The sequence below is a fragment of the Parasteatoda tepidariorum genome, chromosome 9, assembly GCF_043381705.1.
Source record: "Parasteatoda tepidariorum isolate YZ-2023 chromosome 9, CAS_Ptep_4.0, whole genome shotgun sequence".
Classification (NCBI taxonomy): domain Eukaryota; kingdom Metazoa; phylum Arthropoda; class Arachnida; order Araneae; family Theridiidae; genus Parasteatoda; species Parasteatoda tepidariorum.
In genome coordinates, this window is record NC_092212.1 from 51,820,603 (window position 1) to 51,844,918 (window position 24,316).

The 24,316-nt window shown below is 31.0% G+C and overlaps 1 protein-coding gene across 3 annotated transcripts in view; it reads right to left on the reverse strand.

Annotated features, from left to right (window-relative positions):
* The window catches only part of LOC107449027 (fatty-acid amide hydrolase 2-A), a 32,627-nt gene extending 11,739 nt beyond the window's left edge, over positions 1-20,888 (reverse strand). Inside the window, exons 1-5 of one of the 3 annotated variants that reach the window (XM_016064423.4) lie at positions 20,777-20,888; positions 16,930-17,106; positions 11,172-11,391; positions 5,970-6,179; positions 4,019-4,138 (exon numbers count right to left, since the gene is read on the reverse strand). In XM_016064423.4, coding sequence (XP_015919909.2) covers positions 4,019-4,138; positions 5,970-6,179; positions 11,172-11,391; positions 16,930-17,106; positions 20,777-20,791 — 742 coding nt within the window. In that variant the 5' untranslated portion in view covers positions 20,792-20,888. Of the gene's footprint in view, positions 1-4,018; positions 4,139-5,969; positions 6,180-11,171; positions 11,392-16,929; positions 17,107-17,617; positions 17,903-20,666 lie in introns of those variants that run through there. The other 2 variants (XM_043051715.2, XM_071185274.1) reach the window with 2 other exon arrangements.
* Positions 20,889-24,316: the final 3,428 nt, after the last annotated feature.

Genomic DNA, 24,316 nt, shown 5'->3' on the forward strand with positions numbered 1-24,316 from the left:
CCACGGACAATGCGACGGATTTAAGGTTATGTCAAGGTACGTCTCTTGTGAATATCAATTGATTGTTAGGTTTTCTCTTCTGAAGTTACATAATGGCGCATTCACACACATTATTAATACAAATACATTTTCCAGGGCGAGACGATGAGGCAACCACAAGCACTTCCACTGGTTCAAGAGGTCCACGAGGGAAAAATGCACAATATTACCGTGATTACAGAGCACGGAAGCGAGCTGAGTAGGAAATAGAATCGCTGAATAGAACTAGTGATCCTTCTACGACTGCTGATTCTTCTACAATTAGCGTCGCAGGTTGCGAAGTTTAACTTCTTCCGCGCGGAGGGACTCCACGCACTATTTTTTTCCTTTATCCAAAGTAGCATTTAAATATTTTTTACCTTATTGTGCAACTTCAGCCTCCGATCATCTCCAGACAGTACTTTTAAAAGAAGAGGAAGATCTTCAGCATATCTACACATTGGACCAATACTGACCATGTGATCTACTTTCTTACTGTGAACTTCATGGTATGGACGCTTCCCCGCATTCGATACTACACCTATAAATACAAACAACAAAAGTGAAACCTCATTTTGTTGTGAAAAAATAATTACGTACTTATTTAAGTATGCGCGATGCATGCACCGAAATAGAGACTGGTCAATGATATTGTAGTAGCTCGCTGAATTACCGTAGTTAATTTGAAAGAATAGTATGGTAATAAAAAGAAAAATGATCCAAAATGACAATTATATCTGATGTTGCTGTTGTTGTCGTATGCCACCTGTCAACATTGACACGCCTATTTTAAGTCAGAGGAGTGCGCACCGTCTTATTTTCCAGTGGCGCCACCTATAGCCAATAATTCGATTTCTTCCACACACAAACGCTACACCGAGGACATATTGACATACCATCCATCCCCAGACTTCAATTTTGACTTAAATCAGAGCACGATCAATCTTCGATCCAGTACCCCCAGAGGTTTTGATTTGTTATTGGAACTTGGGGGGACACACGCAGATTTAGCGTGCACCAGTCACCATTGTGTACACTCTGTCTTTAGCTGGCGGGGATGGAACTCTCGAAATGGGCTCAACGCCCTACCAACCAGGCTATCCCGGCCAATTATTTCAGATAAAGACTATTAGCTCTAAATTCTTAGCTAATATTAATAAAAACAGAGGTGAATTAATCTATTTGGAATATATTTTAAAACGAAATAATAAAGCACAATATAGACTAATTTGATCAAAACATGAAATTGCACTCTTTAGGAATGCAACAATAAGGACATAATATTGCTACAAGCCGACCTGGTGGCCGAGTGATTAGCGTGCCTGACTACGGAGCCACTGGTCGCGGGTTCGAATCCTGCTCAGGGCATGGATGTTTCTTTCTCTCTCTCTTTGTTCGATGTGCTTTCTCCTTTGTGTGTGATTGTGGGAATGTGACCCACCCTATAAATGGATTGTGGTTGTGTGACGTGGGCGACGCTGCTCCACCGCCGTGGCTTCGCCACAGGTGCCCAGTAGGTAACGAGAAGAGAGTATCAGTTCTGGCATTCCTGTGGCCAATGGGACAACTCCCAAGTGCCCGCCATTAAAAAAAGAAAAAAATATTGTTACAAAATATCACATGAAAACGTGCCTATCTTTATATTTAAAGCTTTTAATTCGTTATTGGAATTTGCAACAAATTAAAAAAAAAGAAAGAAAAACGATCATATAAAATATTTGAAAAAAATTAATGAAACACTGTGGGTTAGGCAGTCATTGTAGTGTACGACTGAAATCATTGTGGAAAAATTTCGAACTGAATACAACACATTCGTTTCTAAAAAATAAATCTATCAGCGATTTCATAAGATTAGGAATGCATTCCTCCCAGAAATTCTAGTTCATAATTTTGTCGACAGATGGCAATGCAGAAAATAAGCTTGTAAACCAATGAAAAATAATTAAAAATCTCATCACAGGTTTTTCGAAATCCCTTAAGGAGGGAAAATTATATTTCGATTTCCCGAAATCGTTTAATCAACGGAAATCAAATTAAAATATTTTCGAAATATCCACCATCACCCCAAATTAAATACAGTAATGCAACATGTTATGATGTGATTTTTAATTATCTTTCATTTATTTATACGCTAGCATACGCAGCTACATTTTGACCAAACCTAAACATCTCGACAAAAACCAGTCTTAGATGAAAGTTAGATGTACTATCATGAAAATTTGTTGCGAGAATTGTTTTTCTCTTAGAACTATGTTCCTTGTTAAAAATGTTTGAAAATCCTTTCACTATAATTTAAAAAACTCTAAATTATTTGTATTAGTACAGCAATTTTTTTTACTTATACGTGAAATAGATAGCGGAAAAATTCTAAAGATTTCGGGCCATTTCGCCCAAATTCTTTTGTGGTAATTGCTGTGTGGAAGTTTTTTAACAAATTTTTATTATTCAGTTTTTATCATTCAGTATCCTCTAGAATCAGAAACAAACAAGTAGTTTACTTAGTAAAAAGTGTTTTTACATACAACCGGTATGTTAAAGACATTTCTAATAGGATCTAAGGGACACAAATCATATTTTTCCTGACAAGATATATATTATCTAAATAGTAAGTATAAATTTAAATACTCATTTTGAGACTCTTTTCAGCACCAGACGATTAATTTTTACGAGGGTTGTTTTTTAAGCAAGGGTCGTTTTGTTGTGTCACTAATAGGTGAAGCTTTCGTCGCAACGAGTGCTTGTGTCATGTCCCGGCATTCCTTGAGAACAACTGTGTTCAGTTGCAGCTGTGTAGGTAGACTCTACTGTTAGTTCTGTGTTTTTAAAATGCTCAAATTTAACAAATCTCTCACAACGCGCCGGGATAGTCTGTACCGTAGGGCGTTGGGCCCCGTCCGAGAGTTCGTGGGCTTGAACCCCACCGGCCGAAGACTATGTGTAGTTGGTGACTGATGCACATTAAAATTCTGTCGAGTCGCAAAGTTCTCCACGTTCCCAAAACAAATCAATGCCTTTGGGGGTAGTGGATTGGAGATCGATCGTTCTCTGATTCAGGTCAAAATTACGATCTGTGGATGAATGAATGGATGTATGAATGGGTTCGCCTTATAAACAGGTGTGACGTATGGTGTGGCAGAAGTAGAATTCCTGGCCATAGATGGCACCACTGAAAAACAAGAATCACAAACTCTGCCTTAAATTTGNTTCTTTTAAATTGTAGCTAGATATAACTATTATTTTTTGAAACAAAAATTGAAAAAAGTATCATTTGGTCGATTTTTGGGTTTTTCATCGTGAAGTGTCCCCTTAAATTTGTTCGGTTTCACCAAGCAGGCTTGCCAGTGTGGCAAGTGGCATTAGAACCAACCAACTCGCTACGCACGAGATACGGTCGGTGACGCGTGTTTAGACAGCTCATACCTGTCTGTTGCCTACATTCACTGACAGATTTGCAAATTTACGATTTGTGATGTAGCAAAATTCCCTATAATTCTGGACAGGAAATTTTGCTACTCTATGATAATGACTCTCTCTGTAGCTCAGATACCAGCTTTATTGGACTCTTTTCGTTGGGAAGTTTTGGACCAGCCCTCACTGCAACCCAGACCTTGCACCGAGTGATTTTCATCTTTTCCGATATTTCGCACATCATTTTGGTGGTAATCACTACAACGATGATGAATACGTGAAAACGGCCGTGATCTCTTGGTTAACGGAGAAGGTGGCAAGTCTGTATGAAGAAGGTATTCTAAATCTAATTGTAAGGTTATGATAAGTGTTTAAACAAACTTAGCCACTATGCTGAAAAAAAGAGAACCGCGTGTGGAATCTGAAAATAAATTTGTTTCTTGAAAATTTACTTTCGTTTGGTTTTTATTTTCTAACGGTTTGGTTTAAAAAACAACCCTCGCATAATTATAACAAATTTTAAATTTATTCAGTATAAAGGGCTAGGTATTAACTTAATAATTATAGAAATAATAATGATTTGTTTCAGTACTTGTTGTAGGTTTGTGCCCGTATATACCACAAAAAGAAGATGGCATTCGAATGCTTCCTCCTATATCACTTCCGATACCAATTACAGCTCCACCAGTTGTGAGAAGAGCACTTTCTCCACCTAACAAATTATTAAATAATCTTTAGTGCAAACATCTAAAACACATGGTCGATAAATTTTAATTTAGAATAATCTACAAAAATTAAAGTGTTCAAATTTTAACTTGTAGTAAAATTTAATTGGTGCTAAATAATTGTTTTATAAAATTAACAATTTAACTCTACGAAAAAAAATTGGGTGTCAAAAATACCCATACATGTAAATAATCTGAAAACGCAAGCAACTCACAAAAAGTAAATATATTAAACGGCTTAAAAAAATTTCATCAATGGACATGCTTTAAAATTTCACTCATATTTCTCACTTTTAATTATTCCTCCGAAAATTATAATTGATTACCATTTCAATCACTACTAAAATCCAATTTAATTAACAGATGTTGTCAGCTTGCGATATTTCTTTTCTATCCTTTTTCTATCACAAAATATTTCAAATTTTAATCAGACACAAGTTGTTCCCGTTAACATATGCATTTTTAGAATCTTCATCGAAAATGAAAACAAGGAATTATGCACATTGAGGGTTGCAAATTTATATTTAAGTGAGAAAAAAAAAGAATTTTATCAAAATCTAACATGTCGTAGTAGAAAGAAGGTGGATGTATTAAGCGTCAATTGAAGGTAAGAAGTTGAAAGTGTTTCCAATAATTGTCTTTCAAGTCATCTCTGCTTCCTCCCATAATTAAACCTTACTAGTGGTTTATCGTAATCGATTTTTTGCGCCATGATTCGTCGAGTTTCCACAGCGTTTTTACTTTAATTTGCGTCCTCCAATGTGTAAAGTTTTATGTTTTCATTTTTGATAATGATTCTAAAAATAAGTGTGAAGGTTGGCTCTTACGGAACACCCTGTATATAAAAATTTAAGAAAAAACACACAAATTGTGTAAAAAATGGTAAGCAGAGCAGGCGTATACAAGGGATAAAAAATTATATAGGAACATGTGGTTGCAAACTCTATTCATATTGCTAGAAAGCCTTGCAAATTATAATGCAATAGGACAATTAATTATTCACCATTCAACATTTCTTGTTTTTTTGTAGTATTTCTACCCGTTTAACAATTACGAACGATACTACAACAGTAGGTGCTTAAAGCTTTCATAGATTATTGTGATTGCAAGATGTGCTGGAGATACATTTGGTAGGTTTGATGGTGAGACGTTCCATGTAATGTCGTTGCATTGAGAGTATCTAAGCGCTCAGACAGAAGTTTCAGCATCTACTGTATCTGAATCGGTCATGAATGGGTAACACGCTTGGAAATACAGTAAAAAAAAATTTGAAATGATTTTTTGTACATCATCTTTGTTCATAGCGCAATTACCAACTCTCTCTAACGACTCCATATAAGGTTTGCGACTCCATGTTCCAAAGTGATATTTCATTCATTTTGTAACACATATCAATTTTAGCATTTCATTGGCCCATATTTTTTTCTCCAAGATTTCGTGGTGGATCAAGTCGCACTAATTTGACTCAAAATATCTGCTGATGTAGACATACCATGGGTTAAAATCCCCTTGTCGTCGGGCTAGATAAGAGAGGTTTACGTGTTTTTCATCTTCATGTAACACAAATTAGGGTTAGTTTCATCGAAGAAGTTTGTTTCGATGTCAGGAGTTAATTTGCCTTCTGGGTTGGATTCAAAATTATAAGGCTATGGAGTTGAAGATGTATAATCGCAAACACAGAAATGAATCTGCTGTTCAATGATGATTATAAAATAAAATCACTTTCTATAGCTCCTACCATTACGATAATATGAACTTTGATAAAATATGTATCCTTGTAAAATGATTATTTAATAAATATATTTACAATAGTGATACCTGAACTTCCACCAGGTATTCGGGAGTGATCGAAAGGATTTTCGGTGATGCCATAAATGAGATTTGCACTGTCCCACCACATAGTTTGCTCTGGAACATTGGTTACAGTTACAGGTATAGCACCAGCTGCTCTGTAAAATCCAGCAGCATCAGAATCCTTTTCTGCTTTTCTACCTTTATCTTTATAAATACCAGCTGTTTGTGATAAACCTGCGAAAAAAAATATTTTTTAATATTAAACACTATGTGGACTATATATATAAGATAATTAGCAATTTCTGCAAGAAATACAGTAGATCTGATTCAGAACTGATGTCACTAATTCTTTAAGGTTTTATGAATAAATAACTATTACAGTAATATTTATACTTTAAGTTGAAATAAATGTCGCAAATAAGTACCAAAAAAAATAAAGCTGAATAAATAGAATGACACAGTAACTTCATAAAATGTACGCAATCCAGAGCATGTATTTTTTATTGGTTACGTAAACATTTTTGATAGAGCAACATTTATTCGTGATTAAGTTTTAAAAAAAATCTAACCATTCAAAGAAATTGTTATTTTTTTTATCGAAGACAATGAAAGAAATTTTAGCAATGTAAGATATGCTCTAAAAACCAGCAGAAGTGAATTATTTTTTTAGTGATTTTATTACTGATACTAATCTTTATAAAAATAGAAGGCTCAAGGAATATTCAATAATTTCCCATGTGTAAACACATAGGTCATTTTCAAAAAACTTTTTTATTTTGATGTAGCATGCCAGTAATTTTAATTTCTGTAATAAAATTTCAAAAAACATTTTTAAGCATGAAATTTAATTTACCAAACAGAAATTAATATTGTGAAAATTATAACTGAGTTATTTTAAAAAAGATAACTGCTTTATTACTTAAGATACAGATAAATTGCTATGTCTCAGTAATTTCAATAAATTGCTATTAATTGAAAATAATTTTAATTTATCAATTGTGTAAACTGCTCCAACACTGCATATCTAATATACGCTTTTAAAAATTACTTTTGAATAAAAATCAAGCATTTAAATATTATCCCAAGATTTTTTTTCAACTCTGTTATCATAATTATTGTAGAAAACTATTTCTGTTGAGTTGGCAAAAATATGTTCCCAGGATATTCTATTTTTGGATAACGTTGCCACTTAAAAAATTTTCATTATATTTGCCGTATTCTAATAAGGCTTAGACAAGAAAAGGTTGTTTTTTCCCTTTATTTTAGCATAATTGTTTTAAATTTATTGTTTTAATGTTAAGTTGATTTTTTTATGGCGAGATGAAATTACGTTTTTCAATTTTATCTAAACCTTTCGCCTCTTCAATTGAGCTTGTCGAATTAAATTGACTTGCCGTCTCTTTCTTCTTTTTCCCCCTCAGTTACTCTTCTGTTCCGTTACCGTGTTTATGGTATTTATAGCAAAATAGTGATTTCTATTTAATGACTTAATTTATTATTTCATTACATATTAAGTTAGCTTGAAGAAATATAGATAGTTGTCAGTTTTTGAATGAGTAAAATTCAAGAGCGCTTAAAATTTAACTGTCAGTCTTCCTTTCTGCTAAATTTCTTTCAATATGTGCAATGCGAAAAAAAAAACGGACCACCGTGAATAACTTTTGATCTAATAATCGGATCTGCACCAAGTTCTAGGACTCATAAACGTAATGGTTTGAAAGGGTGACTTCAAATATGTTAATTAAGTAGCGCAGACGATATTTAAATTAGGAAATCAGATTTGAAAACGTACTTTTGCTGATTAAACATGCCTTTTTTCCGACGGATTCGGATTTCTAACCCCAAAAGTATAGGGTTTGGCGTAATCCGCATAACGGTCCCAATAGTTTCATCAGGAGAGCGGTCCTAAGTTAGGACCCCTTACATTTAAAACGAAATAAAAAGTTTTTGGCACACAATTATAAAATTTAATTTCCCAAAGATAATATCATGAAAATTATAGCTTTTAGTAAATATTTATTATTTTTCCTTACTTTATATAATAATAGTCGAAAAAATTTTGAATTGTAAGGTATACATTTCTTGCATTATTTTAAAGAATGCGATTTTAAATGGCAAAATACTAAATGGTAAAGAACTAAATTCGTCAAAAAGCTCTTGAGAAATCAAATTTTAAGAAAAACGACTTTTTCAAAATTCCACTTCTTAGAAACTATTCGAACAAATTCAAATTTTGAATTTTGCNATTTCTATCCCCAAAAGTATAGGGTTTGGCGTAATCCGCATAACGGTCCCAATAGTTTCATCAGGAGAGGGGTCCTAAGTTAGGACCCCTTACATTTAAAACGAAATGAAAAGTTTTTGGCACACAATTATAAAATTTAATTACCCAAAGATAATATCATGAAAATTATAGCTTTTAGTAAATATTTATTATTTTTCCTTACTTTATATAATAATAGTCGAAAAAATTTTGAATTGTAAGGTATACATTTATTGCATTATTTTAAAAAATGCGATTTTAAATGGTAAAATACTAAATGGTAAAGAACTAAATTCGTCAAAAAGTTCTTGAGAAACCAAATTTTAAGAAAAACAACTTTTTCAAAATTCCACTTCTTAGAAACTATTCGAACGAACTCAAATTTTGAATTTTGCTATTTAAAATTGCATTTTTAAAAATAATTCAAAAAAAATTTATATCATGCAATTCAAAATTTTTTCGACTATTATTAAATAAATTAATGAAAAATAATGAATATTTACTAAAAGTTGTATTTTTCAAGCAATGTTTTTCAGATAAACAAATTTTATAACTATGTGTAAAATTTTTTCAATTCGTTTAATAAGATAAATTAATATAGCAAAATAAGAAAAAAGCGAAAATAACATTAAGGGATCCGATTTTATGATCGCTCATTCGACCAAACTCCAAACAAACTCGTATTTCCCAGAGAGTTCAGCTACCTCCTACATTTTGGGGGTCAGAAATAACAATCCATCGTAAAAAGGTATGTTTATTCAGAGAAAGAACGTTTTTGCATCTGATTTTACAACTTGAAATATCGTCTGCACTGATAATTAGCACATTTGAGGTAGCCTCATCGAACCATTAAGAATAAATCCTAGAATGCGGAAATCCAATCATTAGATCGAAAGTTATTCAGGGTGGTCAGTTTTTATTTTGAGAGTACTGTACCTACCCACTATTCATATGCATTTGTTTTTTATTTAACATAACAAAAAGCAGTTTTAGTGTTTTATAGTCTTAATTTCTATATAGTGTAAATTGTTTATTGTTTCATGTAACTTATTTTATTATTTAAGCACTTTTGAGCAATGGTAATAGAGGTTATCGTAATGCAAGTGCAAGCAAATGAATTATTTTACTTTTCATGTCAAAAAGTGCTCTGTTGCTCTATATATTTTTTAGACAAGAATCATTCTAGTTACAGTAAAATTTTTGCAAGTAATAATTCAAATATTTAATTTCAAGAAGAAAAAAAATTCTATAAGTGACCTTTATATCTAATTTTCCATATAAAATAATCTCATAGCTCAAAAAGTCATCAATGCGCAATCTTATTTTTTTAAAAATTTCTTTTTTCAAAGACATTAAATGCCGCTGGTTATAAAGTGGATGAAAAAAGTGAATTATCGTTCTTTTATGGCAAGTAAAATGATTTGTTAATCCGAAGGGAAACTCTTTATTGCAAAGCAATTTAAAAAACACTTAAAATGATCCATGGCAGTTAACGACAATACCAGATATAACACATTATAAAATATCCGTGTCTACAGATCAAATCATATTTTTAATGATAGTTTAGTGAAACTTCTGTTGATTATTTGTTGGTTATTTATAAGGGGTCTAAAATTCGAGTCAAAGTCTATATTTTAGAGGAAATTATTCAGAAGAATGGGTTGAACACTTAAGATAGCAAGATGATGTTACTTTGTTTAAAGCAAATATTAATCAATTTCAGGCTGATTTGCTGCTCTGAGATGAATGGCCATCAAACTCTACGGATTTTAATCCATTAGAATATTTTGTTGCAGAGTATATGATATTAATTGAACAAATTTTTAACCTATTTTGAGGCTTATACTGCGATCTCATTCAACATCATATGATAGAGAAATTCTTATGGGTACTCTTTATATTGCTTGCAATGTATTTAAGAAAGGGTCAACGTTAGTTAAAAAGAGAAAAAAAATCAAATTCAGGTTAACACGAGCATCTTTGCAATGATATTGCATACTGAGTTATTTCTTTCTCTGCAAATAGAATAAAACTTTTTTTACCACTATTCTGAATGCTTTGTTTGAAACTGCATAGGTACCCTGGAAATCTACTACTACTAAAAAAAAGAGAAATCAAATATCTTGCATAAATCAGTTTAATACTACAATTCGAAAGGAAAGTTGCGCAATGTATCAGAAATTTCATAAGAAATTTGAAACCAATAGAAAATTTTAAAGAAGAAAACAATGAAAAATATAATAATGTCAACCGAAGCTGACATCATCAGGGGGTACCAGCCCCGGAGGTCATAACGCAAAACCTCTTCTTTCGAGAGAGTGCGACAAATGTCTCGAATTTGCTCTCCCTTTACCCCTAAAGTTTTGTTGTTGCTGTAGTTGTAGTTCATTTACGTCGCACTAGAGCTGCACAATGGGCTATTGGAGACGGTCTGGGAGACATCCCTAAGGATGAACATGCCATTACATTTTTGATTCTCCGCAAAGGGGATTGCACCCCCTCTTCGGTAGCCCGATAATCTGTAAGTGAAGTCGAGAACTTTACGGTAGAACAGTTAAACGAGGACCAATACCACACATCCTCGGTCCCTATGCAGACATATCCAAGTAGTCACCCACCCGCATACTGACCGCAGCCAGTCATGTTTGATCTGCTGGGAACCGTGTCTTAACGATCAGTTCACTGCGGGACCCAAAGGCTTTGTAAAAAGTCCAAGACAAAAGAAAAAGAGAATACAAAATATAAAAGTAAAATACAAAAACTAATTCCAAAAGATAAAACAATGATCAGAAAACCTATTTAAAATATAACCTTGCTAAACCAAAGCACACTACTTTCTGAAAATCTTTAACCAAACTGAAATCCACATGTAATCATAGCCCCTACTGATAATAATAATTTGGTAAATTTAATAAATATAGTGGTAATTTATTAAAAATGATATCTGTATATTAGAAATGTACCTTTGACTCCAACGGATTCTTTACAAGTGAATGGAACGCCTAGCAATGGCGTGTCTCTTTCAATTTCTTCAACAGTCTTTTCTCCTTTTTGAAGGAAAGTATCAACATCCTTGGATTCTTCTATAGCCTTATCGTATCTTTCATCAACGATAGCATTGATATAGGGTTGTACTAAACGGGATCTGTCAATGTATGCACGCATAACCTCTTCACATTTTATCTATTAAAAAAAATAAAACAACTAAATAAAAACATTTTTACACTCTCATTTACAAATCATCATTGAATGCCGACCGGCCTGTGTAGGGGGCGGGGAACTGTCATTGCATCAGACAGGTCCTGGGTTCGAATCCCGGGCAAGACATGCATGTTTCTTTCTCTCTCTCTGTGTTCTATGTCCTTTCTCCTTTGTGTGTGAATATGACCCGCCCTATAAACGGGTTGTGGATGCGTGAATGGCGTGGCAGATGTCGAATTCCTGGCTATAGATGGCGCCACTGAAAAACAGGAACAATCGCACCCCTTCTGCCTAAACAGGCACTTGACCAAAAAAAAAGCATCATTGAATAATTATACAAAGTTTACAAAATTGAAACAAAATTATTTTCTTTCGTTTGTAAGGAAGAGCTGTAACAAACTGAGCTATAAGTTGGGTTGAAATAGTGACTGTAATTGGGAGGAATAATTTGGGTAGGCTTTAAAGTGAACTAACTGTTCATGTAAATAATTAAATTATTTTACCTTTTTGTTTTAAACCACAATTTCACGCAAGAGCAAGAAACGTTTTAATGAAACTACACAAGAATAGAAAAGCATTGTGTAGTATAAAGAATTTTCTGGAATTTTCTAGGAAGTTTTCGAGATAGCTCTCTTTTATGCTACTAAAGACGACGCTCGACGTGGATGACGTTGCTCAGTGATCCAACTAATATTTTTGTTCTAACCCTTGATTACAAAATTTAATTTTTCGTCACTATGACTTCATTTTTCCCTTTTCCACCTTTTCTTTCGACCTTTATGCATTTTATGAGTTGTTCTTTTTTGAAAAATAAAGGACTTGAAATTGTTGTGCAATTAACCACGGAAATTTGGAATAGTAAATTAGAGTTGATGTTTATTATTAAACTTAATGTATTAAAAGGGCTAGTAAGGTAGCAGAGTGAGCCAATACCTCCTAGAAGAGAGAATACCTTCGCACGGGTTACCATAAAAGAGAAATCTGATCCCATATCAGTCCGAACGTAGCAACATGTTTCGTTTCATATTTCATGCTTCGCAATTTAGTAGTCCAAGCATTGTGACATTTTATTTTATTTTCTCCTTATTACGCAATTTATGTTCATTACATAGGACTACTATATTGATGTCTCTCTTTACGAAGAGGTGTTGGCTGGGCCTCTTAAGGCCTGGTTTCTTAGGACAGGACGCCGTCAACTGGAAATCAGCGCTAACCTCTGATTGGTCCATTTGTGAGTTTGATAGTATACGTCATCGAACGCTCATCTTGAACTACAATTGCCGTCCAGCTCAACTGCAGTTGGATTACAACGTGACGTTAACCACAGAAGAAATGGTGGACAACATCCAACAGCACATTGAAATCAGCCAAGATTTTGACTTTGACATTAAACATAGCTTCTTCATTAAACATAGCACTCTTCATTTAGCTCAGCTATAATGTGTTTCTTCTTGAACAAAGTCATTATTTGTTCTCTAAAACACTGGTCGACAAAAACAAAATCAATACAAATGCAAAATAAATATTTGTTTACGTTATTAACGCATGCGCAATGAGAGATAATGTCGGCGTTGGACCGATTGCTCACGCTGAGCTAACAAAAAAGTATTTTTTTGGCGTCAGCTCTACGTCAACTTTCCGCTGACGCCCAAATAAGGCGCTAGTTGTAAGAAACCAGGCCTTGATCTAATAAACCAGTATTTTGCTGGTGTCAGCGGGACGTTGACGTCCCGCTGACTCCCAGATAAGGCGCTTGTCCTAAGAAACCAGACCTTTAGTTGTATAGACATTTGTTAAATCATGTGAACTTTGTTAACGCTTAATCATTGTAAATGACAAACAAAAAAATTTAAAAAATAATAAAGCTAAAAAATATGAATGATTACTTGAATGAATAAAGACTTATTAGTTTTTTCAGGCTGGGTAATCAAATAATAATTTTTACGTGCATTACAATTATCTGATCTGATTTCATGTTTGCAATTTAATAAAATTTAATTTCAATTATATATTCTGAATGAAATATTTTTATTGATATTTATTTTTTATACTTTTTGAATAAAAATTCGGCAACTTTCTTAAGTAAGAAAAATTGACATAAATTTTAATAAAGTTTTGAAAAATAGTTATCGAAAACTTTTTTCGATAACAGATTATATTACAAAGAAAATAAAGCTATAAGACAGTGTAGATACGCGAAAAAAGTATCGTGAAAAAATTATTACATAGTTTACTAAGTTAGCTTACATAAAAAATTTTATTTTTATTACTAACACTTCAGTAGAACAAAATACAATTATATTTTTTATCTATTCCACGCAGCTGCCTTTTTGTTCAAATTATGACTCAAGCCATTCAGTCACACATCCTAGAATAATATGAAATGAAATTATGAGAAAAAGTAATGTCACCCTAAATGCAACCTCATGAAATTCACATTACTGTAAAATCTATTTTTCCAGTAAAATTTCATGCTATAATTTTTAACGTAATAATTATTTATTTACTGTACTTACGTGATTTTACAGTGAATATTACTGAGAAACTCACAATGTATCTGATCTTATTTTTTCCAAATATAAGTTTTCAGTAAAAAGTACTGACACCCTGAGTACCGGTATTTAAGATAATAATCATGAAAATGACTCATTAAGCATTTGAAAGAAAAATTTTTGGACTTTTTTAGTTGAGAAATAGAAAGAGTGATTAACGTGACATTCAATTAAACAAACAGAGTTCTTATTCAATTCATTGGTATGGCTGACCAAATAGAGAAAATTAATTAAAATAGGGGCTGAGAAAAATTTAAATTAAACATGAATAAATTCGAGACCCAGAAAGAGATGGTTAGATGATATGGCATGTAGAAGTAGTATTAAAATTTAATGTCCTCTTTTGTTACATACAAGGGGAAAAATATTCTGGTAAAATTACCATACTGTATGGTAATTACATTTCTGGTAAAAGCAAAAAAATTTCGGAAATTTTTTTTTTAAATAAACAGGAGTTAGGCAAAATAATTGAAACATCACACTTACACAACACACTTTTCAATCTTTCTCAAAGTATACTCAGGGTATAATTTAATAAATTCAGAAATATTTAGGTTTAGAAAATATTTGTAATCTATATTATATAAAACGCTAATACGTATGTATCAATAAAACCGATGATATTTCTTTTCTCGCATTGGCAACAGTTTTCATTTTTAATTGATAGGATTTGGCACGCAAGAGCACGTAGTGAGCATCACATGGCTAATCTATATTATATAAAACTCTAATACGTTTTAATTGATAGGTTTCGGCTCGCAAGAGCACGTAGTAAGTATCATATGTCTAATCGGGTGAATTCTCACCGAATTTTCAAAAACATTCTCACAAAATTATCTTCATCCTAGCCGATGCTTTACATCCGGCGTTCAGTACTATTTCATATTGTTTTACAACACATGGTTTTAGCCCTCTGGTGGGAAAGACTTTAAAACAAAACTTACTTTTCTCAACAACTGAAATTTAGAATGGTGTGAGTAAGAAAAATATGCGAACAGTTTTCAATTTCAAATTAATATTTAAAGGCACAGGTTTAGAATTTTCTACAGTGAAAAGTTTTCGGAACTTCAGTGTTCAAAAAAGTATACAAAAGCTAGACGCTAAGAACGTATCCAATGAGCGAGCAGAGCGAGCATCGGATTGCGAAGCAATCCGAAATGAACTACGAAAGCAGTTCCGGGGGTTGGCGAGCGCTAGCGAGCAGGGGTCGAAGCCTCCTAGTTACTTCTAAATTGCTCTGAAAATTTTGTTTTAATCAATATAAAAATTTTTTTAAGTCATACTAAAAAACACAATACTGAAAAAAAAAATTTTTTTATAAAAATGTCCCTATTTTCACAAATATTTAAGCTAGAATTACGAAATTTTGTGCTATTATTGCATCTAATGACCTAAATAACTGCCACAAGTTACAAATCTTTTGCGACATTTTTGGACATGGGGTGTTCAAAAGCAATATTTTCCGTTTGTAATTTATTGTCGTTCTCTCAAACCTTAAATAGCTTTAAACTTCATGGATGTAATAAACTGCATGATCTTAACATGTCTGAAATTATAAAATGATTAGTACATAATTAGTACAGAAGTGTTTCCATTATTTTGTCCATTGCCGGTATGTTATTTAATCTATTCGTATGTCAATTTTCTGTTCATTTGGTAACAGTTTACCAGAAATTCTCATTTTTCAAAATTATAGTCCTTGTTACTACGCACTTAGTAAAAAATACAAATCTATATCTTTAACCAAATTATCGGCTTTTAGGTCATGCTCTAAGATATCATCAAATTGCATCAAAAATTTTTATCGCAAATTGCAAAACCATATTTCTTGCTGACTTTACCGAAATAGTTACCAAAGCACATTGGCAAAAATTACAGATCTTTTTGGCTTTTCCAAAGAGCGAGAAACACGATAAACTTTGCACCATAATCTGGTAATTTCTATCATAATTTTTTTTCTCAGTGTAGGTATAAAGATAATTCACTTGAACTATTGCATCAGATAGAGGTATTCATTTGTACCATTTATGAATGAGCCATTTGTACAGAATTAGTAAGTAATCCTGATGAGAATTTGGCTAGAAATTCATTTCACTGATTTATCTTGGCGTGTTTTGCAAATGAAACTGTAGGTATATGACTTAAGACTTTCTTCCACCTTTATATAACGTTTTGTCTATTCGCTTGAAATAAAAAATATTATTTTATTATAGTAAAAATGTGAGACGCAATTAACCAATACAATGGTATGACTTTTTGCAACAATGGTATGACTTTTTGCTGTTCTACATTTGGTTGTTGTCTTCAATCATTAAAACAGAGGAGGTGCGATTGTTCTTGTTTTCTAGTGGCGCCATCTATGACCAAGAATTCAATTTCTGCCACACCCATACGTCACACCCGTTTATAGGGCGGATCCATTCATACATCTATTCATTCATCCGCAGATCATAATTTTGACCTGAACCAGAAGAAGATCAATCTCCAGTTCAGTACCCCCAGATATATTGATTTGTTACGGGAGCATGGAGGACTTTGTGACCCGACAGATTTAACGTGTACCAATCACCTTTTACTACTCGGTAGTCTTCGGTCGGCTAGATTCGAACTCCCGTTCTGACAAACGTGAGTCCAGCGCCTTGCCAACTAGGCTATCCCGGCCGACAGATATTTAACATTTCATTTTATGTTTTTAATAACAAATCAGTCTTTAATGACAACCATGTTCCCATAAAAAATCAAGACCATTTGTTATGGGAACATTAAGGACTTTGTGACCCGAACGAATCAATGTGCACAAGTCACCAATTACTACGCGGGGAGTCTTCGGCCAGCTGGATTCGAACACCCGTTCTCACAAATGTGAGTCCAGTTTACACTTAGTATTTATTATAAATACAAGAAAAAATTATTCTTCGATTTAATAAAATTTAACTTTTTGAAATAAAACAAAATCATCAAAAATTACCTGCTGTTTGCGAATTTTCGCTGCCAGTTTTGTAGCAGACATCAGAAGCACTTCGTTATCAATAGCTGGTACGGGCTTCGTTTTACCCTTGAAAATACGGTATATGCATTTCAATACAACTTGAGAAATAGGTTGACTAAGAATTACAGCAACTCTCATAGCGAGGAAATGTATTATCTGAAACAAATGTATATTTTAAATTATTGCACAAAAAATAATAAATATTTCAATTTGCAGCAACTCTCATAGCGAGGAAATTTATTATCTGAAACAAATGTATATTTTAAATTATTACAAAAAAAATAATAAATATTTCTATTTGCAGCAACACTCATGGCGAGGAAATGTATTATCAGAAACAAATGTGTATTTTAAATTATTACAAAAAAATAATAAATATTTCCATTTGCAGCAACTCTCATGGCGAGGAAATGTATTATCTGAAACAAATGTATATTTTAAATTATTGCACAAAAAATAATAAATATTTCAATTTGCAGCAACTCTCATGGCGAGGAAATGTATTATCTGAAACAAATGTACATTTTAAATTATTACAAAAAAAATAATAAATATTTCAATTTGCAGCAATTCTCATGGCGAGGAAATGTATTATTTGAAACTAATGTATATTTTAAATTATTACACAAAAAATAATAAATATTTCTATTTGTTTCCAGCTTGTCACCTTTCTGAGTTATCTTGCACAACGTATAAACTTCATTGGTAATCAAGCTGAATGCACAGCATAATTATATTTCCAACAATTTTTTTTCCAACCCTTTTTTATAACTTAAATATTTTCAAGCAGTATATCAATCAAATTTTTTCACCACTCAGCTGACTCTTGCGTGAATGTACTTTCATTTCAATTTCATTTATTTTCAAGAAATGTCTGTCATATCGTCAGAGTTCTTTATGCATTGACTTTTAATCTGTCTGGTAGACACTAAATCACACAAATCATCTTAAGTACGATTTCGGAACATTTCAGCATAATATGCAGCAGAAGTTTGAAAATAGTTTTCATCTGTGTCATGCAAATAATAGCTATTAAACTAGTCATGCTATAAAACTCATCTAATATAAATATATATATATATAGTTGTATGTTATAGTTGTATGTGTAGTTTATTGACATTTGCTCGAGAGAAAAAAATAAAANTTTTAGAAATAATATATATATATATATATATGTATATATGGGTGATTCTTTTTAAACAAGACAATTCGGATCAAAAAATTTCTTCAAATTTAAAATTTAAAGTCTTCAAAATAATCTAAAATTTCTTTGTATACTTCTTTAGTTACATTTATTAGTATCTTACAGACAGCAGTGTAGTTTATTGACATTTGCTCGAGAGAAAAAAATAGAAAATCACCAAATCATGAATGCCAGGAAAATGACATATTAGCTTAGAAGTTTAAAAAACAGTCATTTTAAGTTAATAGTAAGTAACTCAACTTAAGCCTTTATGTTAGATGGACCATAAATTGCTTAAATTAATTCTTTTTATCCATTGTAGAAAGAATGAAACTTTTTTTTTGTTGCTGATATGTACAGAATAAAATTGTGTTAAATAAATAAATAATTTTGATTTCATCCAACCATATTACAATCACACATAAACTTGTTATTAGGTTAATATTTGCTTTTCCTCCTTACAGTATTAGCAGTTAAAAAATATTTTGGTAACACTTCAATGTCCTGGAATTCATAAGCCAGGAAAATGACAGCCAGGATAAATTTGACATTTTATAGCATATAACTTTATTTTAATTTAATATTTTGGCCTAAGACGTTTACATTCTGCAGAAAGCAACAGGATTTTTTAAAATAACTCAGATAAATCTATGTAGTTTATGTTATTCATGATTTCAAGAAGCCAGGAAAATGACAACACAAAAACCTACTCTTCTTGAAGAATTTTTTTAAATAGATTTTGAACCAGAAAATTTGTTCTTATTCATGCAACAAGACATGTTCATATAGGAGGGTAGGTATAATCAATCTATTAACATAAGATATTAATTGCTGGCTCCATCTGTTTTGGTTATAAACCACTAAACAAAAGAAGCCAGGAAAATGACAGATTTTCTTGGGACAAACAAATTATTGACAGAAAAAATTATTTTAAACGATGTTTTTGTAAATAATACCCTCTGCGTACATTCTTGAAATGCTTACACCGGTTGAGATTAAAAAAATTAGATATTGAAAAATTTATGGGAAGTTTTGAAGCTAGTTATCATTGGAAACATTGTTTGGGACATGCCAGGAAAACGACATTTTGAAGTTTAATTAAATTTTTTAACTATACAAAACAGTCAATGCTAGTACAAAGTCATTTTAAAATGCTAACAGCAATGCAATTAATTAATTTTTTTAAAAAAAAGTTCTTTTACAATATTAGATTTTGAAGCAATGGACATTGAATTGTCATATTTCGTGAGAATTACCCATATATATATTTATATCCTATATATATTTCAGTTTTCTATTTCTTACTAAATATGTGGTTATAAGAACTATATTTTTAAAAAGCAAAAATTTCAAGTAACCCATTACCATATACACGGAAAAATTATCAAATGAATGGTTTGAATACTGTATATTTTGGTTTCATTAATCAAAATTATGTTCTTTTCCCGAAACATCATTGCCACACAGTTCGGAAATTTTACTGGTAATTTTTTCTCCTTGAAGGTTTTGTCCTATTTGTTATTACTTAGAAAAGAATCAAAGTTGCTCAGCTTGAAAAGAAAACAATTATTTTTGTTTTACAATTTACTGAATTTAATTACTAAATTTACTGTAAAGATTTACTTTTTTAATAAAATATTCGCTTAATACTTTTATTTTTATGCATAGAAAAATATCACCTTGAGGAAAACTCATTCATAAAATTAAATTATTCACAGGTATGAGAAAGAAAGCAAAAAAATACATTTCATATTTGTTGAAGCCTAAAAACACATCATTAATACAGCATAATTTGGATATAGAAATCGGAAACTAAAGCTGTGAAATTAGATCTGGGCCAGGAGAAAAAATGTGTAGTAAAATTGCCGCACTTATAATAAAGACATTTTTGCAGAAAAAAATATAATTCTGAATGGCTATAAACTAAAATATACGGTATTTAAACCCTTCATTTTTTTAGTTTTACCGTTTTACCGTTCATATAGTAATGGATTTTCCGAAAATTACCACACATTTAGTAAAAATACAAAACTGAAAATTAAATTTAATAGAATAAAAGGGTTCTATATCAAGCTTTATGGTATCTACGCATATGACCAAATTTTAATAAATTTTCCTAATTTTAACAAATATTATTAGAAAATATTATACTGTCACTTTTTCCAAAGCCAATAATTCGAAAATAATTACAGTAAAATTACCTTCGGTGAAAATTACCGTGCTTTTTGGTGTTCCCACAAAGCCAGAAACACGCTAAATTTTACCATATTCTGGTAATTTCGATCACACTTTTTTTCTCAGTGCTTAAATATATTAAAGAAATTTTGAATGTTTTATTGAAATGTTCAATGTTTTTATTATTTTAAAATAAATTTTGACGTAACACTCAGTTTACCGTTAAGAAACTAGTATTATTGCGAAACAAGCCTGGGCGGGGCTCTCTATTTTAGAAAAAAAATTATAATAATTACTGAAATTATAATACTGTTTCAATTCCAAAAGATAACTTTTTTGTAAATACTAAAAAGCTTACCATACAGATATATCGATATAGACAAAGTTTACAGTGAAATATCTAAGAATTATATTCGGTTAAAGATTTAAGCATCCACACACAATGTATAATGAGAGACGAAACATTACCGATTTGAGCAGCATTTCTATCTTCTCCCCTTTTTCCTCAATTACTACAATATAAACTCACCCAATTCTGTGCTTAGTTTTAATGGTGCTTAGTTTTAATGATGCTTAGCTGTTATTGATTTATATATATGGGAGAAATAATGCTCGTTTGCCCATTTTATGAGTTTACTTACCTGCAAAACGTCTTTGCTTCCTTCTCATTTATCATTGTTATTTTATTTATTTAACTGAATCGAATTGTTATTCAATTTATTTAAATATTCTTCTTGGAAGTCAATATATTTTCAAAACAAGACAACAATATAGTTTTCTGAAAAATTTACAGTTTAAATAGGGGGGCACCACCCTGTGTCATCACTGCGGACAAACGCCTGTGCTTGTTTCTCATTTATCACTGTTATTTTATTTATTTAACTAAATCAAATTGTTATTCTATTTATTTAAATATTGTTAGAAGTAAATATTAATTTAAAGCAAAACAACAATGTAGTTTCATGAAAATTATACAATTTTACTAGGGCATTCCACCCTGTGTGATCACTGATTACAAATGCCTATGCTTCTTTCCTGTTTATCATAGTTATTTTATTTATTTAAGTAAATTGAAATGATATTCTATTTATTTATATATTCTTAGAAGTCAATATTGTTTTAAAACAAATCAACAATGTTGTTCCATGAAAATTCGACAATTTTACTGGGGGTTTACCCTCGGTTTGCTCTGATTACAAATGCCTGTGCTTGATTCGCATTTACGTTGCCATTTTATTTATTTAAATAAATTGAAATGCTATTCTATTTATTTAAATATTGTTAGAAATCAATATTTTTTTTAAACAAATCGAAGATAATTTTTTATTAAACATATAATCAACGTTTTTTCAAACTACTAATCATAAATATATGATTTGTTATTTGGATTCGAAAAATAATCAATGTACTTGAAAAGAAAGTTATTTTAATTTATGAATGCAGAATGTTCGATACAAGAAAAGGAACAAGGAAAAGGGATTTTGTTTGTTAATAATGTATAAAGATAACTTTATATTACATAAAAGTTCAAATCTCAAGTAATAAACTCTCTTAAGTTTTTTATATTTTTAAAAAAACCAATACATATTGTTAAGATTTATATCTGGCCACACATATTCTCCGATTTTCTAAATTGTTTAGTATTTTAATTCTTTTTTTTTTGTTGCTACTTTTGACGCCAAGTCTTTCACAAGCTTATAAAATGAAGATCTTGAGAAATACATCTCTACAACAATGGATAAATAGTCATTATCTAAAAGGTAAAAAAAGTGAGTAAATAATTGGAAAAAAAATAGTTTCATGCTAGTTATTAATTTTTTTTTAAATTTTCACGCTTTATTTGCAAGGCAAATAAGGCGAAAACAACTGAAAAGTGTGTATAATGAATATATATACAAAATGAGGTTTATATATTTCAACTGCAATAGATCTTGAAATGTTTACTTTTTTGGAAAAGTTTTTGTTCTCTCTTTTGCAACATTTTATTGGTTTGTGACAGAGTTAAAATGTACAAAAAAACTTAGCAACTCCCTTGTAACCGAAATGGTTATTCTATAAATTTATTGTTTTTAATAGAAATTATATTTATTTATTTCGTTCTAAAACTAAAAGCACCTAGCATGTCTTTTCTGCAAATATAATATGGTCAAACCAGCCAGTCCGCCTAAATATTAAAATTTACTTTAAGTATCAAATATTTGAGAAATTATTTAAAAAAATAGCAGTATGTACATGAGAATACTTACAAGAACGTTTTATTTCAAATAATTTTATTTTGTTTATTTTTTTTTACTATATCCTATTGATTTTTCTTATTATATCCTATTGATTTTTCTTATTATATCCTATTAATTTGTCTTATTATATCCAATTATTTTATTATATTTATTTATTATTCCTATTGTGTTTCCTGCCGTCAAAATCACGGAGTTTCATCCGATATTTCTCGTGCCCGTGATATTTCAGGGCTGGAGTGTTCAGAAGTAATGAACCAAATGACAATAACAGACTATTTTTATGCGTTTAGAGATAGTTTATTTTATACTATAATTATAATTTTCTTATTGCAGGCCAAAAATTTACCCCAAATTAATATAAAACACATGTATGGAACATACACTTAGTTTTATGCAATTTTCTTGTATAAAAAACAGGCAATTTTATGACGGTTTTCTTCAAAAGTATGCGGTCAGTAATGGTTTAAAATATGATTGTTACCTTTAATTAAATTTTATTATTATTCCATTTTACAGACTTGTAACTTGTGTAAATAATCAAACTAGTTAACTTGTATAAATAATCAACATTTTTATTAAGTCTGATATTTGACATTTTTATGAAAAGTTTCCTTTATTCCAGACCCAATCTTATTTTGTCAATATGTCTTAGGAGAAAACATAAAAATTATAACAAAATTAGAAAAACATGTTTGAAGAATTATGTTTGTGAATAGTTACCATTTTTAAATTCTGAAGCTCTATTTAATTTCACAATTGCAATAATGACATAATTTATCATTACTGCACAGTTGTAATAAGAAAATTTTGTCAGTATTTCTTAGGTTTTTGTGCACGAGAAAATATAAAAATGAGAAACAGATGTTTGAAGAATTATGTTTGTGAATAGTTACTATTTTTAAATTCTGAAGCTCTATTTAATTTCATAATTGCAACAATGACATAGTTTATCATTACTGCACAGTTGCAATAAGAAAATTTTTTCAATATTTCTTAGGTTTTTGTGTAACAGAAAATATAGAAATAGGAAAAACATGTTTGAAGAATTATGTTTGTGAATAGTTACCATTTTTAAATTCTGAAGCTCTATTTAATTTCATAATTGCAACAATGACATAGTTTCTGAATGTCATTTTATAAAAAAGCAGAATAAAATGCTTTCATATAATTTGATTTAGCTCAAAAGGAGTAGGGTGAATTGAAAAAAAACGAATCATTGTTTCACAAAGAAAAATGCATAAAGATTATTGTACATAATATTTCTCAGGCTTTTCTATACAAGAAAACATTAAAATGATAACAAAAAGAGAAAAACAAGTTTGAAAGTTTATGTTTGTGAATAGTTAACATTTTTACATTTTGAGGCCTCTATATAATTTCACAATTGCAATAATGACATAGTTTATGAATATCATTTCCTAAAAAAAGTTGACTAAAATATTTTTATATAATTTGTTTCAGCTCTAAGGAGTTGGGCAAATTGGAAAAGAAAAATCATTGTTTCACAAAGAGCCAACCGGTCTGTGTAGAGGGTCAGGAAACTGGCCTTGCTTCAGAAAGGTTCTGGGTTCGAATCCCAGGCAAGACATGGATGTTCCTTCATTATCTGTAATTACTGTGAGAGCAACGTTGGCCCACCTAATATGGTGTCCCTGAAAAAGTGACAAACAAATGCCTATATGGCGTAAGTCATTCCCCAGACGGGCATTGGGAGAAAAACGCATAAAAATTATTGGATACATAAAAATGAAGTGATGCGTAAAAAGTATTT